Source organism: Trypanosoma brucei, chromosome 10, assembly GCF_000210295.1.
Source record: "Trypanosoma brucei gambiense DAL972 chromosome 10, complete sequence".
Classification (NCBI taxonomy): Eukaryota; Euglenozoa; class Kinetoplastea; order Trypanosomatida; family Trypanosomatidae; genus Trypanosoma; species Trypanosoma brucei.
In genome coordinates, this window is record NC_026743.1 from 2,016,203 (window position 1) to 2,034,142 (window position 17,940).

Sequence of the window (17,940 nt, forward strand, 5' to 3'; positions counted from 1 at the left end):
GTGTGAAGGGGGTTTCCGGTTGCGTCGTGTGTGTATGTTCGTTGACAATGTAGTCAGTTGGAAGCAAGGGGAGGTGAGTCGCATCTTTGTATATTTTCTGGTGTTTTCCGCGTTCTTGTCGTGAACACGTTGATTTTTGGGAAACATTAGCAAAGCGAGTGAGAAAGGCTCTGGAATGTGTCGCCATAGTTCCCATTAATACCGCCACTCGATATGGTCAATGCCGCACTGTCGTTCATTATTTTTACCTTCCATCGTTTTTTTGTGCCTCTCTCTGGAGCTGTAGGTATGCCGCCGACCCCATTACGTTTGACGCTGTTTTCGCCATTGTTGCTTTTCTTGCTGACAGCTGGAACAGTGTGTGGGACGCCAGGCACGGACTACATACAGGTTCATTCGGTTTTCCCCCCCATTTTGCGGAACTTCTGGGAGCATGGCATGCGGTTTTGGTCTTTTGGACTCAACACCGTCGTGACGGATAACTACATTCGTCTGACGGAAGGTAGGCGCAACGTCAGTGGCTACATTTGGAATCGGCACTCCAACCGTATGGAGGCTTTTGAACTGAACGCCACACTGCAGGTCCAGAGGCACCATCGTGACTCGCAAACGACCGCGTCTGAGGGCAGTGGTATGGCCATCTGGTACACTACGGTTGACCGATTTACTCGCAATGAGACTCAATTTTTTGGCTTCCGGTCGTCCTTTACGGGCGTTGGAGTCCTGTTGACTCATGCTGATGAAATCTCTTTGGTTGTTAACAACGGTACTACCACCATAGACACCCAGCACCTGACACGTAAACGACACGGTTACTGCCGCGTGCCACGCCTCGGGTCTGAGCATCTGACTATTACACTTCAGTACACTAACCAAACTTTCCGTGTGCTGTACACAGTGCACTTCACCAAGAAGGGGCGTGAACAAGACACTTGGGGCGCTCCTCACAGCACTGTCCTCTGTACCACTGGGCCTGCACCTCCGCTGGACAGCAGCTATTATTTTGGTGTCACCGCCGCAAACACAGGTTTGAGCCAAGCAGCCCATGAACTCCGCAGCATAATCATGACTCCTCTTTCCAATATAACTCATCATGCGGAGGAGGAGAGCCTCGCGGCGCAGGCTCGCCTCTTTAAAGAGGACAACAAAGTTACACAGGAGTTAAGTGACTAAGCGATGTCAGGTGTGGGCGTTCAGAAGTATGCAGTGGGTAGAGTTGTACGGTGTTGAACGTCCATGTTAGTGCAATTTGTGCCATCGTGCAGTCGTTGGGGGGGGGGGGGAACTGCTCCTTTTAGCATGCGTACGCCTCCCTTCCACATATGCATGTACCGGGTGAAGTTTTTAGTTCCTATGTTTTGCGCTCCCCTCTGGTATTTGTTCTGTTTCTTATTCTTGTGAACTCGGCCTCGTTTGAGGAAGGATGTGCGGCTCAATTGTGCACTACATTTTATATATCCCGATGGAGTACGCATAAACGTGCGTGTGGCTTTTCTGCCTACCGCGTTCAACAGACAAGTTTGCGCGTGCCCCAGCGTGCAGGATTTCTTGGCGTTTTCCCGGTGTTCTTACTTGCACACCTTTCCTCCCTGTGCCTGCGTTGAAATAACCTCTTCAATCGGTACGTAGTAAGATAAGCAAGCGGACGTTACTAATGGACCGGAGCGAGACATTCAAGGTCTTTTGTGAGCGCGTGGAGGCATTTTTGGGAAAAGGCGTTGGTATCGACCTAGTGCTGAAGTGTATGCTGGGGTTAACTCGCCTGCGGATGGTTAACGCTTCCGATGAGGCGACGAAAGAGGTTTACGCGGGGTTTGCCATGGCTGTTATCAATGGTCGTATGCTTGGGAACCACTTCCGTTACCCGTCCTCTTTTAGTCTAGCCCTGAGAACGTTTAAAGCGAAGGAGGGACCGCTCTTCCACTGGTTTTTGTTCGGCTTGTCTTTCCTCCTGCGGACGTTTGAGCAAATGACGGGTGACCTCAACTACTACCAGATGATTATAATGAGACACTGGAGCCGGTCACGTCTGTCACATACCTATTGGTTCTTCAAGTCGCTTTCGCTTACGTGTCTGCTTCTAGACGAAGTCCTCTTGTTGAGGTTGGAACTGCGATCCCCTCAATGGAGGGAGAAGACTTCTGAAGAGCGCTCCTCATTTTTGAGAAGAAAGGTCATTTCCATAATGCGCTGCTTGTTAGACATGTGCATGTACTACCAGTGGGTGCCATGGTACAATCCTTACAAGACTCTGCAGTACTGTTGTGTAACAGCTAGTGGGTTTCTCGGTGTGTACTCCGGATGGGGTGATGTATGTGACTCCCTTGCGGCGTCCAAGGCACGGCGAGTCGATAGCATTAAAGCAGACTAACAAGGGATGGCATAACTTGTGTTTACCTGTTAACGAATCTTAGTTCAATCACAGGACGAAATGTATTTACGTCTCCACCCCCCTTTTTTAACTTCTGATAACTCACCTTCTGTTGGTCCACTATGTAGCGTTGATGTTTATTGGAGGTGTATTATGGCGGCTGATTGTACCGGCTAAGACAGCGGGAAGAATGGTGGAACACATGCACTGGTGCACACGTGCATACCAAATTTACACAACATAGGGAGGGGATGATGGGGTTAACTTCATCAAATTGTTCTTACCATGACAGAAGATTTCGTAGATCTTAACGGGCGAGGGAGGGGAAATCAACGTTTAAATCACAAAGGGAGGGAGAATGTATACGCAAAGGTGTTTAGTTGTATCGGGCACTGACAACGCAACGCCTTCGTGTAGTCTTCTTCGGTAATATTTCCAGGCACTACGGGGGTTCCTGCAATGGTGGCGCTCCCTTTTGCATTGAGAGAGGATGGCACTCTTTGGGGTTACACCGTGCTCGGCACGCTACCACTATTGTCGTTTGCAGCTGGGTTGTGCTCAGAAGAAATTGGTTGCATGTCCGTGGATTAGTGCGTTCATGCGGCCGATCTCTTTTTTTTCTTTTGTGCCCGACGTTGTCATGGGCCCCTGGTAAGGGGGAACGCTTTTCTGACCTCGGTGCGCAATACGCCTCCTGAGTTTTCTGGGATGTGATGTGCTCTAGGGACTCGGGGATGAGCGAAGGAGTGACTGTGCCGGCCTTGGGGAGGGTGTAGGTAGAGGAGGAGGGTGCGGTAGGGCTTTGTGAGTCTACCCATGTTCCTGTTTGTGGCGATGGGATTCGGCCGCTCACCTGAGATCTCTGCATCTCTTTTTCTTTACTCACCTCCCGTCGCGTGTGATCGTTAGTTTAGCGGAGATTTTGTTTGTTTTACATATTTACACCGTACCCCTTTTGGCACTGCTCTCGCTAACTTGTTGTTTTTTTCTTGCTGCTGCTTCCGACACCGTTGTGTATGATTTCGGCTTTTTGATCCCTTACATTTTGAATTTAGATACGGGTCTGTGTTTCGTGTTGGGGGTGGCTTTTCAGAAGATCGGGGGGCCAGTGACATGGAGGGCTGCGCCCATCCGTTAACAAGCCAGCTACAGCCCATTTTCAGCGAATTACATTCTGGGAAGTTGGCGACGCTGTCATCTACTATTTCGAAGCTGGAAAACGTTCTTAAGGACCAAGGTGACGGCTTCTTCCAAAGTAACTCCGAATGTCAGTCCAGGGAGGCCAACTTGAGACTTTCGGTTTGGATTAGCTCCCAAATAGGACAGCTTTTTAGGAGACCAGAGACTCAACGTGCCGCGATATTGTGTGTCAAAACGCTCCTAGATGTGGAGTATGAGGCCATCAACAACTTGGACCAGACGTTTCTTAGGCTTCTGGAAGACTCTGTGAAGTGTGCTGACATGAGCGTCTCGAGGATGGCTGCAGAGGTGTGGGGACTCTGGCTGAACAATAGTGGCACTTCTACCGAAGGAATTGCACAGTCCAGACTGAAAATTTGTTTTGCCGATCTTCGGGAATCGGACAAAGTAATGGATAAGGTTGCTGCGTGCCTGTTTCTTGAGGAGCTCCTTAAGCGCACCCCGTCGACTGTTGCACCGTTGCTCGACGTCGTTGCCGAATGTCTTCATCCGGCAGTTCTTAGTTCCTCGGATCTCGTTCAGGCAAGCGCGGCAACAGCTCTGCGGTACGTTCTGTTGCTTATGTATACATCGATGAATCCGAGTGGAATCAAAAAGTGGTATGAAACATTTTTAAGTGCTTCGCTTGATGCTCTGAGATCAGGTGCCCCTGAGCGCCGCACTGGTGCCATTCGTTGCTTCAACGCTGTTATGTCATCCGTCACGAGCAATGTCTCTGCGTGCGACACGGCTGTGACTTTTTCAGAAACATCGGTTGCTCACGTTCATGAGATATGGGAATATGTCAGTGAGCAAGTGACGCTCACCAGCACGCTGGAGCTGAGGCGGGAGCTTCTACAGTCGTTAACTATACTTGCACTGTATGACACTGAGGCGTTTAAGAGGATGTCTATTGCAAAAGTTGTGGAAGCGGCTTCTGGTGTCTTCCAGACGCCGGCAGAAAAAGATTTGGAGCCGTTAGTGTTCCAAACCCTGGGAAAGCTCGCAGGAGTTATGCCAGATCAAATAGTCACATTTCTTGGTTGTTCAATGCATCATATTGAAGAGGTACTGAAACAAGGGAGGCATGATGCGTGCGGTTTGGGGGCCATTGCGTGTGTTGCTGCGTTCGCAGAAGTGAATCCCAGGGCGGTGCGACCGTACTTGCGGCAGATTCTTGCACCCATTCTTTCCGGGTCGCTTACTGTTGACTTTGCGAAAGGCGTTGCCCGCATTTGTGCGGCGTTTCCCGAACTGCGGTCCACATGCCTGTCGAAGATATTGGAGGTAGCAAAGAAACAACTGCGAGACGACCGGTGTAACGCAGGCGGCGCGGGTGCTTTGTGCGATGGAGGAGTCAGTCCCGAAGCACAGATTCTCAGCGCTCTAAGTAATCTCGAGTTTGCTGGGTATCCTACTTTGCCCTTTCTGTGTGACACGGCCGTTGCTTACGTTTCGGTCCCTAACGGAGAGGTTCGACGTGCCGCAATAAAGCTTTGCTTTAAGCTTGTGTTATCTGGTTGTCTAGGCCCGCAGTCGCCTTGTAGGCAAACTTCTGATGGTGTTGTCATACATAGCGGCTGTGAGCATACTCAACTTTTCAACAAAGTGATCAAAAAACTGGTGAACGCTGCGGTAGCAGACCCGGAGAGTGACATCAGACTTGACACTTTGAGAAACTTTACGGAGGAATTTGACCATACGCTTGCTCTCCGTGATGTTGTGCGGTCTCTGTTTCCTGCCTTGCATGACAAACACCAGAACAGATTGGCGGTTGTCCGTCTTCTTGGTCGGGTGTCGCGTAGGAACCCAGCACATGTTTATCCTATGCTAAGGAGAATTATGGTGCAGTGTGTGACCGAAATGCAATACTTCGAGCATGCGAAGAAGCAAGAACAGGCCTTTTCCGTGCTGGGTGCCATAATTGAATCTGCGCCTGGCTTGTGTAAGCCTTATATATCGTCCTTGCTCAACATGTGTGCAGCAAGACTGAGCGATGGGACGCGGGAAGCGGACGTCTGCGCAGCTTTGCTGTCATGTGTGGGGAAACTCGTCCGTTATGCTGAAGGTGACGACATTCGCGTTTGTGCTCGAATACGACCCATCGTTGTTCAACACATCTTAGATTCGTCACATTTACCGAAGAAAAGGGAGGCGCTACGTGCTCTCGGTGATATCGTTCGTACGACAAAGGACGTTAACGTTTACGAGGACCACGCAGAACTCCTTCCTGTGCTCCTTCAAGCATTGCACGGTGGATTTAAAGAACTGTGGCCTGTCAGGAAAGATGTGCTTCAGTTAATGGGGATAATTGGTGCTGTTGACCCTGTTCGGGTAAAGGAAATCCTCCGGGGGCCTCGTGTTAACAATAATACGAAATTGGTACCTTTCCTTCCGTTTGAGGGTGAAGATACCATTGCCCAGACGGTTGTGCGGAGCGTCTTGCATATTCTTTCTCTTCCGTCACTAACAGAGGATCAAAGTGTGGCTGCTGTGCAGGTTATCGTTGGCATTTTTTCACTGGAGGTGCTTTCCCCCGGCTGTCTTGTTTCGTTCTACGGTGAGGTGATTTCTTCCATCCAAAAGCAAGCTCGAGTACAAGTGCGCAAACGGGAGGAAATTTTGGTGCACCTCATCTCACTTGTTCGCATTCTGAAGGGACATCTTCGCCCTCATCTTAAGGAAATCACATCTACTGTTGATTCCTTCATTTCTGCCATCGACCTGTCCGTTCTGAGGCAGGTTTTAGCGTTGCTAAAGGAGCTGTGCTGCTCTCTTCGTGAGGAGTTTCGACCGTATATGTCGTCTCTCCTCGGTCCAATAATAGTCCTTGTGGAAGAAAATGTGGAGGAAACCAGTGAAATTGTGCTTGACTTCTTCTCGGCTATGGGTTCCCTATTGGAGGACCACCTCCATACCGTCTTGCCGGTTGTGTGCAACATCATTGTAGATACTTCTGTGCCATCTAGGTGTCGGATTGTTGCGGTGAAAACACTCATTTGCTTTACGAAGAGGCTACCTGATCTCTGTTTCCACGCCTCCCGCTGCGTGCACTGTCTGTGCCGTGTGCTAAGGGAATCCGACGGCGGAGATGGGGTGGGCGATGAGGGGAGACTGGGTTGTTCCGCGATGGAGGCCTTGTGCACACTCGCGGGAAGTTTGGGGAAGAACTTCGAAAACTTTGTCCTGGTCGTTTTACCGGCGGTAGCAGACCGCTACGGGGAGACAAGCGGGGAGTACTGTCGCTTTTGCCATGATATTTATGAGGCCATCGATGGAAAGAGGGCCCCTGAAGTTTCATCGAACGGCGTGGGCAAAGCTGGTGGCGGTGGTGCACCTTCGCTTCCTTTCACCGCAGGGACGAGCGCATCACCGTTAAAGGATCGTGCCGACGCATACGCTTCTCTCCGGTTTCACCTCCGGAAGCGGGACCAGGCTAGTGACGAAGATTGGAACCATTGGCTACCGCAGCTTGCAGTGAACTTGCTGCGATCAAGCTCGTCTCCTTCACATGGCCGTGCTCTGACTCTTGCCGAACTGCATGAGCCCTTTGCACGACAGATGCTGCACTCCGCTTTTGCCGCTTGCTATGCCGACATGGATGAACATACACAACGTGAGGTGATTGGGTTACTCACTGAGGTTTTGCGCGGGCTGCGGGTACCCAGTGAGGTTATGCAAGAGCTACTCAACCTGTCGGAGCATATGGAGCGTCAGGGGATTCGTCTAAGCGCCGGCGGGAAGGCAAGCATAAAGCATTCCTCTAACTTTTGCCCTTTCGACCGCCAAGTTCTTATGGAGAGTAGTGCAAATTGCAATTTGTACTCCAAGGCACTACATTACGCTGAGATCGAATTTTTTGAGACGGTTCGCGAGTACGAGCGGAGTATTCTTCGAGGTTGCCCAAAGCCTCTTCCTGTTGAGGATTGGCAGAATCTTATAAAACTCTGTGAGAAAAGTATCTACTTCTGTAACCTTCTTGGACAGCGGGAGAGCGCAAATGGCATACTTAAATTCATTCGGCAGAATCTACCGTTATTAACAGGGAAAAAAGTGACAGAGCTGTCCCAAATGATGGATGCGCACCTCTTTGACAAGCTGCGGTGGTGGTCGCAAAGCCTGCAGGCATACGAGCGGCGCTTACAGCAGGAACCAAACAAGGTTTCCAACATGGTTGGTTTACTAAGGGCACTCGATGCCTTAGGTGAGTACCCGCGCGTGTTGGAAATGTGGAGGCAGTTCTCTAAGCGAGTCAGCAAAAGAGAAGTCTCCAAATTGGCGTCGATGGGCGCCCACGCGGCTTGGCTCCTGAGACGTTGGGACGATATGGAACACATCACGAGTTTTATGTCTGACGAAGACTACACAGGGACAACCGCTCTTTTCTATAAGGCTACGCTAGCAGCGCGTAAAAAAAGGTTCCGTGAGGCGGAGAAGTTGATCGACATGTGCCGCAAGCGCGTCGACTCCAAGCTGTCCGCTCTTGTTGCGGAGAGCTACGATCGTGCATATGACCTTTTCGTCGGCATTCAACAGTTGAGTGAGCTGGAAGAGCTTGCGATGGCCACTAGTGATCCACAGAGCGCCATGCATTGGAGGCAACTGTGGGAGCGCCGACTGTCCGTAATGGCTTACGAGGGGTGGCCTGGCACGCTAGCGAATCATACCCTTTTGGTGCCTCCATCAAGTGAGATCGATATGTGGTTGCGTTTTGTTAGTTTGAGCCGTGCACATGGTCAAGGGAGTGTCTCCACTGAAGTTTTACGCGAGTTACTTGGCAACCAATCTATAGAGTCTGCTATAGAAAACGGAATACCGACTCCCGCTGTTGCAATGGGATCATTTCAACACCTCTATGAAACGAACCAGAGGGACTCAGCGATTGCAAGACTGCAGCTGTACGTGAGCAAGGTGGAGGGCTCTGGAGCACAGCACGTCAGTAGGGAACGAGAGGATATGGCCGTTTGTCACGCCAAATTGGCGGAGTGGTTGGTTCATCAAAAGAAGGCACATCGTACGGAGGACGAATTGCAAAAAATTTTTCATCACCTCCGTCGCGCCACTGAGTTGGACAAAAGCAACGGCTCGATTTGGCGCACGTTAGCGCGTGTACACCGTGAGGCGGCTACCAAACCCGCTGACGGATCCGACTCCTCGGGTGCAAGTGGCCACATCATGGAGGCCCTCAGTGCCTATTTGCGGAGTGTGTCCCTCTCCGAGGAACTAGAAGATGCCCTTGGGTTTCTTTCCCTTTGGTTCATGTACGGACCTCTTCTGGCTGTGCAGGTGGGCTCGACCCTCAAGGAGGAAATTGAGGAGGTTAACCCGACTGTGTGGCTCAAAGTGATTCCGCAGATCATAGCGCGTATATCTTCACCCAACGGTACCGTAGCGGATTCTGTTTATAATCTTCTCGTGTTGGTCGCAAGAAGGCATCCGCAAGCCATTCTCTACAGCCTGAACGTCGCCCACTCAAGTTATCAGGGGAAGGGTACGGCAGACGGTGTGGAGCCCTTGAAGGGTTCTCATCGAGTACTTGCTCGAATTGCGGAGATTCACCAGAACGGTAAGGCGATGGTCGAAGACTCCGCACTTGTTTGCCGTGAGTTGGTTCGCTGCGCTGTGCTCTGGCCCGAGCTGTGGATCAACGAACTAGGGAGAGCTTTATACCAGTGGGAAAGACAAAGAAGCGCAGAGAATCTCTTGTTGGCGATGGGACCGTTACTGGAACAGCTCAAGAGACCTGAGACAATGGCGGAGGCGCAGTTTGCTGCGGAGCTCAGGCAACCACTCGAGAATGCATGCTGCCATGTTGAGAGGGCTGTTTCTTCTCGCCATGAACAATTTATGGAGGAGGCACGACGTATTTTTGTTTCTATAGAGAGAAGAATACGTGAACAGATTAGTGGAATGTCATCGTTGGCATTGCAGTTGGTAAGCCCTAAACTGCACCAAAACGGGAGAAACTTGTCATTGGTTGTGCCAGGTCAGTACAGGGAGGACGGAAACTATCCCCTGATTGCTTCCTTTCAGAATGTTCTGAAGGTGCTTAACTCAAAACAGCGGCCTCGGCGTATTTACATCAACGGGTCGAATGGCGAGATCTACAAGTTCTTGCTGAAGGGTCATGAGGATCTACGTTTGGATGAAAGGGTTATGCAGTTACTTGGGTTTGTCAACACTATTCTTGAGAAGCATTCGGTTGCAAAGCGCCATGACTGCCTTATCCAGACGTACTCAGTCACCCCTCTTAGCGATAATGCTGGACTGGTAGGTTGGGTGGACCACTGCGACACACTGAACAAAATCATTGAGGATTATAGAGTGAATCCCAGGTGTATTAGGATGGAGCTTGACCTTATGAGAAGTATGTGTGACAATCTGTACTATCTTACCGCCATTCAACGTGTGGAGCCGTTTGAGTTTGCGTTGGAGCGAACTGAGGGAGTGGATCTCGTTCGCTCCTTCTGGGTGAAAGCTCCCAGCGCGGAGACGTGGCTTGAGAGGAGGACGACATACGTTTGCTCACTCGCCACCATGTCTATGGTGGGGCATATATTAGGACTGGGTGACCGTCACCCTTCAAACCTTATGATACACGCATTTAGCGGGAGAGTGGTGCACATTGACTTCGGCGACTGCTTTGAAGTGGCGCAGCAGCGAAGCATTCACCCTGAAAAGGTACCGTTTCGACTTACTCGTATGTTGGTTAAGGCAATGGAAATGGGGGGAATAGAAGGTCTCTTTCGGCATGGGTGCCACACAGTGATGAATGTTTTGCGTGAAGAGGGTGGTAGTCTCTTAGCCTTACTTGAGGCATTTGTTCACGACCCCTTGGTGTCTTGGTGGCGTGATGAGGCTGAGGGTTTTAGTGGGAACGGCCAAACCGCTTCATCGGTACAAACAATCTCGGTTATAGGCTCCATGACGAACGTTGCTGAGGAGGGCAGCGTGGGGAGTCTGCAGTTGTCACAGTTGTCGGTGCAGCGGCGAGCAACCACTCAGCAGCGCGTGAATGCCAACATCGAAAAGGACACTAGTCAGACTCGCAAACCTAAAAGTGTCGTCAAACGTATTAAAAGGAAGTTAAGGGGTCTGGAGTTTCCTCAATCACAGGAGGGTAAGAGCAGCGATGGTTTTACAGTGGAGGAACAAGTGTCGAGGTTGATTGAAGAAGCAACTTCTAACGAAAACCTTTGCGTTCACTTCCTCGGGTGGTGCCCTTTCTGGTAGTGTAGCGGCGGGCAGAGGAACTAACGGGTACTCATTTGCGCGTACACACACGCGTGCACACATACGTAAGTACTTTACGTTTTGTGCGCTGGCCTGCTTCCGAGGCAAGTAGTTGTTAACCCGTGGAGGGGGTTCGGCAAGAGGAAGGTGGAGAGAGTCATTTTGGGAAAGGAAGGAGAAAAGCCAAAAAATATGTGCGAAAGAGGGAAAGTGCTAGTGAGTGGTAAAATGCTGTCGTACCTACCCGGTCACCCGACGTGGGTGCTCTGCTCCCCAGCAGGTTGTTACCATCAAACGCATGGCGCCTCTTTCTGGGGGTTGTGCTCGTCGAAGCCAAGAATTAGGTGGTGCATCCTCGTTACCGTGTTGTATTCATGCGTTGGATGTGCAAGTGAATGGGGAATGCTGTGCGATCCCCGTTGTGTGTCTATCGCGGCTTCCTATCGAATATCTTCTTGGGGGTTCTCATTCTTCGGCTAAAGAGCTTCCTTATTTACCTATTTTTTTTTTTTAAGTTGGTGGAAGTGTGTATGTGGGGAAGAGTAGGGGAATATGCGTTTTCACAAGTTTTCAAAATCTTCTAGTGTTGTGGGGCGCGTGTCCGCGTGGTTACCTCCAAGTAATTGATGGCAAAGGCAGAGAACTTTCGCGTTGTCCCCTCTTTTTTCCGCTATACCTTGCTATTGGGTTACTTTATGCCTTTCTCTCTTTTCTACCCTCATTTCACTTTCATCACACGCCTCTTAACTTGCACGAACACTGTACGCTATCCACCGGGTCTAGTGATATCCAAGTGAGTGCACACCATGGCTGACGAGAATCAGGTTGAAAAACAGGTGGAACCAACGCCTGTCGTGGAGGTGATTGATGTGGAGCCCGACACACTGCAAGACGCGATTCGCATCGTCATACGTAAGGCGCTCGAGGTAAACGGACTTGTCCGCGGCCTTTCTGAGGTTGCTCGGGCGTTGGACCGCCGCACCGCGCACATGTGTATTCTCGCTACGGACTGTGACGATGAAGAGTACAAGAAGCTGATCAAGGCGCTTGCTCTTCAGGCGAGCATTGACATTATTGAGGTCGATTCTCGAGAGGAGCTGGCCGAGTGGGCGGGGCTGCAGAGGCGTAAACAAGATGAAACCGTCAAAACCTTCAAATGCTCATGTGTTGCCATACGCGACTTTGGGGAGCGGACGAAGGCCCTCGATATGCTTTTGAACAAGCTGTCCCACTAGCCAGTGCAGGAGCTCACTCACGATAACACAAGCAGTTGTGGGGTGGTCGTGCGCCCTGTATTCTTTTTTTTTATTTTTTTCTATAAACTTTTCCCCTGACTTTCAAATAATTTGGATCCACTTCCGCGGGAGCAATAGACGGTGCCCGTCAAGGGGCATCGTTGCCGCTTCGGTGTAGCTACCAACTATGTACTTATGCGTTCCCCACTCTTTAGGTGGTGAGCGCACTCTAGACACTTTTCTGTTGCTTCCCGCTAACGTTTTTTCTTCTGCCTTTTTCCCCTTTGCTTTCGTGATTCAAAAAAAAAAAAAGGTACCCACACGCGAGCAACGGATGCAAGCGGGGTAATTTTCACGCTCATGCGCATACCACAAAGCGGGAGCGTTACGTTCAGCAAATGTTACGCATGTCATTGATGTGGCATTAGGTAAGAAGAACAGCTCGGTGCGCATATTTCTCACAACACCGCCGGTGTGCAGAAGCAAACTGCAAATCAAACATGTAATTAACTCACCGAGCGAAAACCCCGAGGCGGCGTACTGGGCCAACCGCGTAGGACACGAGATGACTTAAGCAAAATTGAAAACAAAAAAAAACAATACTGTAAGCGTTTCTGATAAGACAAACGGTAAATGTTAGTCTGTAAGACTGAGCATCTATACGCTTATACACATATCGTATGGTAAGATAACACTGACGGTTTCCACTGAATTCGCATCTAGACACAGGGGACCATATAACTATAGGTGAAAAGAGAGGTAGGACAAAGTCGATATAAATAAAAAAAAGTTTTAATAAGGTCGGTACCGTAAAAAAAAAGCAACACTAATGGTGTGATGCTTCGGTCAGCTCTCCCTTTGCTTTCACACTGTGAAGAGTTTGTGTATCACTGCTTCAGCTGCAAGATGCCCTTCATCATCTTGGTATCATATTCTTTCTCCCTTCCATATTGTTTTATTATTGTCAGTTACGCAATCAGTCAAACTCATATAAATTGTCCAGTGACCCAAAACAATGACTGAGCGTCGTGATAACGTTTCCCACGCACCTGATGCCATCGAGGGCCCAAACGATGGTGCTCACGCCGAGGACACATCACCGGGTTTCTTCTCATTCGAGAATCTTGGTGTGGCGCAGGTACAAGTCGTCGGAGGAACTCTGAACGGATATGTTATTGGGTATGTTGCTGTGTATTTGCTGCTGTACCTGACGGCAACTGAGTGCAAATTTACTACGGAGGGTGCATGTGGCGGAGCTAAGATATATGGGTGCAAATGGAGCGGCACGACATGCAAATTCGAGAATCCCAAATGTAGTGAAGGCTCCGATCCTTCCGATTCTTGCAAAAACGAGGTGGCCTACACGTCTGTTTACAGCGGTATCTTTGCCTGCGCCATGATCGTTGGTTCAATGGTTGGGTCGATTATAGCCGGGAAGTGCATCACTACGTTTGGACTGAAGAAATCATTTATCATTGTCTCAATCACTTGTACTATAGCTTGTGTTGTGGTGCAGGTAGCGATTGAGTACAATAATTACTACGCACTGTGCACTGGACGAGTGCTCATAGGTCTCGGCGTTGGTATTTTATGCTCTGTTTGCCCCATGTATGTGAATGAGAACGCACATCCCAAACTCTGCAAGATGGACGGTGTGTTGTTTCAGGTGTTCACAACACTTGGCATTATGCTTGCCGCGATGCTGGGTCTGATTTTGGACAAAACAGGAGCTAGTAAAGAAGAGGCAAACATGGCTGGGCGGTTACACGTTTTTTCAGCGGTACCGCTTGGATTGTCCGTCGCCATGTTCCTAGTGGGCATGTTCCTCCGCGAAAGCACTGCAACATTTTCCCAAGACGATGATGGTAAGGCTGATGGCGGAATGGACCCCAACGAGTATGGCTGGGGGCAGATGTTGTGGCCACTGTTCATGGGCGCTGTAACCGCTGGTACGCTGCAGCTGACTGGGATCAACGCGGTAATGAACTATGCGCCGAAGATTACAGAGAACCTCGGAATGGATCCATCACTTGGCAACTTTCTGGTTATGGCATGGAATTTTGTGACATCCCTTGTGGCTATTCCACTTGCGTCACGCTTTACGATGCGTCAAATGTTTATCACCTGTTCCTTTGTTGCGTCATGTATGTGCTTGTTCCTATGTGGAATCCCAGTGTTCCCCGGTGTTGCAGGAAAAGAGGTGAAGAATGGTGTGGCAACTACTGGTATCGCCCTGTTCATAGCTGCATTTGAGTTTGGTGTTGGGTCGTGCTTCTTCGTGCTTGCACAGGACCTTTTCCCACCATCATTCCGACCTAAGGGCGGTTCGTTTGTTGTCATGATGCAGTTTATCTTTAACATCCTTATTAACCTATTGTATCCCATTACAACCGAAGCTATATCTGGTGGGCCAACTGCCAACCAGGACAAGGGACAGGCCGTTGCATTCATACTGTTTGGTTTAATTGGCTTGATTTGTTCCGTTCTGCAGTTCTTTTACTTGTATCCATACGATGCCAATCAGGACCATGAGAATGACCATGGTGGTGAGCCTGTGGAACAGAAGACATATCCCGTTGAAGCATCTCCGCGGAACTAAAGCACTGAAGCTTAATTCATCTGGTGAGGTATTGTTTGTCTCGCTCGCATGACTCATGTGCTGGGGAAGTGTAAAAGGGGGATGGCGACGAAGTTGTTTCTTGCATATTTCTCGCGCATCTGATGAATTAAAAAAAAACGATTATTGCATAACATGATTATCTGACCACAAAACGTTTTGTAGTTTGAAGGAGGTAATTGGGTAATGTTTTAGAGGTCGTCAATATTAGTGGCGTTAATGAAAACGGATTTTAAAATTTACTTCTTTTTGCTGTTTTATGTTGTCTATATATACTTTTGTTTTTCCATCAAGTCGACTGTGCCTATTATTATCTGCTCCGTTTTGTAGCAGCGGATGGACAGATGGATGAAGTGATATATGAGGGCAGTATGCTGTTAGTGTGTATGTGCGCATAAACTGATATTATGTACTTCCTTTGTCGGGATAGTGATTTACGTAGGGCAGTTGATTTTTCTTTTTTCTTTTTTTTTTGTAATATTATACAATTGAAGACGTTTCTTAATAGTTTTTTGAAAAAAAACATTGTGTTGTTTTTTATTGGTGTACAGGGGACAACTTGTTTTATTAAAACCCTTTGTCGTTGGGCTGTGCCCCAATTCTGGCGTCACGCGATGTTCTTCTATAATGATCTCTTACTTTACCCGTAACACCACATTAATGGTTTATTTCACTTTTTTGGTTGATTTTGTTTGGATTGCTGCTGCCACATTACGTCTCCCTTCCATATTGTTTTATTATTTTCAGTTACGCAATCAGGCAAACTCATATAAATTGTCCAGTGACCCAAAACAATGACTGAGCGTCGTGATAACGTTTCCCACGCACCTGATGCCATCGAGGGCCCAAACGATGGTGCTCACGCCGAGGACACATCACCGGGTTTCTTCTCACTCGAGAATCTTGGTGTGGCGCAGGTACAAGTCGTCGGAGGAACTCTGAACGGATATGTTATTGGGTATGTTGCTGTGTATTTGCTGCTGTACCTGACGGCAACTGAGTGCAAATTTACTACGGAGGGTGCATGTGGCGGAGCTAAGATATATGGGTGCAAATGGAGCGGCACGACATGCAAATTCGAGAATCCCAAATGTAGTGAAGGCTCCGATCCTTCCGATTCTTGCAAAAACGAGGTGGCCTACACGTCTGTTTACAGCGGTATCTTTGCCTGCGCCATGATCGTTGGTTCAATGGTTGGGTCGATTATAGCCGGGAAGTGCATCACTACGTTTGGACTGAAGAAATCATTTATCATTGTCTCAATCACTTGTACTATAGCTTGTGTTGTGGTGCAGGTAGCGATTGAGTACAATAATTACTACGCACTGTGCACTGGACGAGTGCTCATAGGTCTCGGCGTTGGTATTTTATGCTCTGTTTGCCCCATGTATGTGAATGAGAACGCACATCCCAAACTCTGCAAGATGGACGGTGTGTTGTTTCAGGTGTTCACAACACTTGGCATTATGCTTGCCGCGATGCTGGGTCTGATTTTGGACAAAACAGGAGCTAGTAAAGAAGAGGCAAACATGGCTGGGCGGTTACACGTTTTTTCAGCGGTACCGCTTGGATTGTCCGTCGCCATGTTCCTAGTGGGCATGTTCCTCCGCGAAAGCACTGCAACATTTTCCCAAGACGATGATGGTAAGGCTGATGGCGGAATGGACCCCAACGAGTATGGCTGGGGGCAGATGTTGTGGCCACTGTTCATGGGCGCTGTAACCGCTGGTACGCTGCAGCTGACTGGGATCAACGCGGTAATGAACTATGCGCCGAAGATTACAGAGAACCTCGGAATGGATCCATCACTTGGCAACTTTCTGGTTATGGCATGGAATTTTGTGACATCCCTTGTGGCTATTCCACTTGCGTCACGCTTTACGATGCGTCAAATGTTTATCACCTGTTCCTTTGTTGCGTCATGTATGTGCTTGTTCCTATGTGGAATCCCAGTGTTCCCCGGTGTTGCAGGAAAAGAGGTGAAGAATGGTGTGGCAACTACTGGTATCGCCCTGTTCATAGCTGCATTTGAGTTTGGTGTTGGGTCGTGCTTCTTCGTGCTTGCACAGGACCTTTTCCCACCATCATTCCGACCTAAGGGCGGTTCGTTTGTTGTCATGATGCAGTTTATCTTTAACATCCTTATTAACCTATTGTATCCCATTACAACCGAAGCTATATCTGGTGGGCCAACTGCCAACCAGGACAAGGGACAGGCCGTTGCATTCATACTGTTTGGTTTAATTGGCTTGATTTGTTCCGTTCTGCAGTTCTTTTACTTGTATCCATACGATGCCAATCAGGACCATGAGAATGACCATGGTGGTGAGCCTGTGGAACAGAAGACATATCCCGTTGAAGCATCTCCGCGGAACTAAAGCACTGAAGCTTAATTCATCTGGTGAGGTATTGTTTGTCTCGCTCGCATGACTCATGTGCTGGGGAAGTGTAAAAGGGGGGATGGCGACGAAGTTGTTTCTTGCATATTTCTCGCGCATCTGATGAATTAAAAAAAAACGATTATTGCATAACATGATTATCTGACCACAAAACGTTTTGTAGTTTGAAGGAGGTAATTGGGTAATGTTTTAGAGGTCGTCAATATTAGTGGCGTTAATGAAAACGGATTTTAAAATTTACTTCTTTTTGCTGTTTTATGTTGTCTATATATACTTTTGTTTTTCCATCAAGTCGACTGTGCCTATTATTATCTGCTCCGTTTTGTAGCAGCGGATGGACAGATGGATGAAGTGATATATGAGGGCAGTATGCTGTTAGTGTGTATGTGCGCATAAACTGATATTATGTACTTCCTTTCTCGTAAAATACGCGCATAGAAGGTATGCGAGTGGGGACAATTTTCCCGTAATTTTGTTGCCTAAGCTTCTGAGGCCTATATGAATTACATATATGGAAGGAAGATCTGCTCTTTTTTCCGTGCATGTATCTTGAGGTCGTTGCTGCTCCATGGTGATGGTGTGTATGAAGGGGTGGGTCATTCACTTTTTTTCGTTTCTATTCGGTAATATAATACAAATGAAGACGTTTATATCTTTTTGATGTTGTTTCACTTGATCGTCTTTCCAGTCGGAGTGTCGTCAGCTTTGTGAAGAAAAGCAGTGCTTTGATTTTCATACACTTCGGCTAGAGTGCGTCCCGTTTCTGGCGTCACGCGATGTTCTGCTACAATGATCTCTTACTTTACCCGTAACACCACATTAATGGTTTATTTCACTTTTTTGGTTGATTTTGTTTGGATTGCTGCTGCCACATTACGTCTCCCTTCCATATTGTTTTATTATTTT

General features: G+C 48.6%; 7 protein-coding genes across 7 annotated transcripts; 6 read left to right on the forward strand and 1 right to left on the reverse strand.

Annotated features, from left to right (window-relative positions):
- Positions 1-213: 213 nt before the first annotated feature.
- On the forward strand, positions 214-1,173 carry TbgDal_X10230 (legume-like lectin, putative; the record flags this gene model as incomplete). Its single annotated transcript, XM_011779892.1, has 1 exon — positions 214-1,173. One exon carries the CDS (start codon positions 214-216, stop codon positions 1,171-1,173), a length of 960 nt encoding a protein of 319 aa, XP_011778194.1.
- Positions 1,174-1,654: 481 nt separating this feature from the next.
- On the forward strand, positions 1,655-2,371 carry TbgDal_X10240 (hypothetical protein, conserved; the record flags this gene model as incomplete). Its single annotated transcript, XM_011779893.1, has 1 exon — positions 1,655-2,371. The coding sequence occupies one exon, from the start codon at positions 1,655-1,657 to the stop codon at positions 2,369-2,371; it is 717 nt and encodes a 238-aa protein (XP_011778195.1).
- A 442-nt stretch (positions 2,372-2,813) lies between these two features.
- On the reverse strand, positions 2,814-3,239 carry TbgDal_X10250 (hypothetical protein, unlikely; the record flags this gene model as incomplete). The annotated part of the gene is made up of 1 exon (XM_011779894.1): positions 2,814-3,239. One exon carries the CDS (start codon positions 3,237-3,239, stop codon positions 2,814-2,816), a length of 426 nt encoding a protein of 141 aa, XP_011778196.1.
- Positions 3,240-3,484: 245 nt separating this feature from the next.
- TbgDal_X10260 (phosphatidylinositol 3 kinase, putative) lies at positions 3,485-10,783 on the forward strand (the record flags this gene model as incomplete). The annotated part of the gene is made up of 1 exon (XM_011779895.1): positions 3,485-10,783. The coding sequence occupies one exon, from the start codon at positions 3,485-3,487 to the stop codon at positions 10,781-10,783; it is 7,299 nt and encodes a 2,432-aa protein (XP_011778197.1).
- An 806-nt stretch (positions 10,784-11,589) lies between these two features.
- TbgDal_X10270 (40S ribosomal protein S12, putative) lies at positions 11,590-12,018 on the forward strand (the record flags this gene model as incomplete). Its single annotated transcript, XM_011779896.1, has 1 exon — positions 11,590-12,018. One exon carries the CDS (start codon positions 11,590-11,592, stop codon positions 12,016-12,018), a length of 429 nt encoding a protein of 142 aa, XP_011778198.1.
- A 1,015-nt stretch (positions 12,019-13,033) lies between these two features.
- On the forward strand, positions 13,034-14,617 carry TbgDal_X10280 (glucose transporter 1B; the record flags this gene model as incomplete). Its single annotated transcript, XM_011779897.1, has 1 exon — positions 13,034-14,617. The coding sequence occupies one exon, from the start codon at positions 13,034-13,036 to the stop codon at positions 14,615-14,617; it is 1,584 nt and encodes a 527-aa protein (XP_011778199.1).
- An 812-nt stretch (positions 14,618-15,429) lies between these two features.
- TbgDal_X10290 (glucose transporter 1B, putative) lies at positions 15,430-17,013 on the forward strand (the record flags this gene model as incomplete). The annotated part of the gene is made up of 1 exon (XM_011779898.1): positions 15,430-17,013. One exon carries the CDS (start codon positions 15,430-15,432, stop codon positions 17,011-17,013), a length of 1,584 nt encoding a protein of 527 aa, XP_011778200.1.
- Positions 17,014-17,940: the final 927 nt, after the last annotated feature.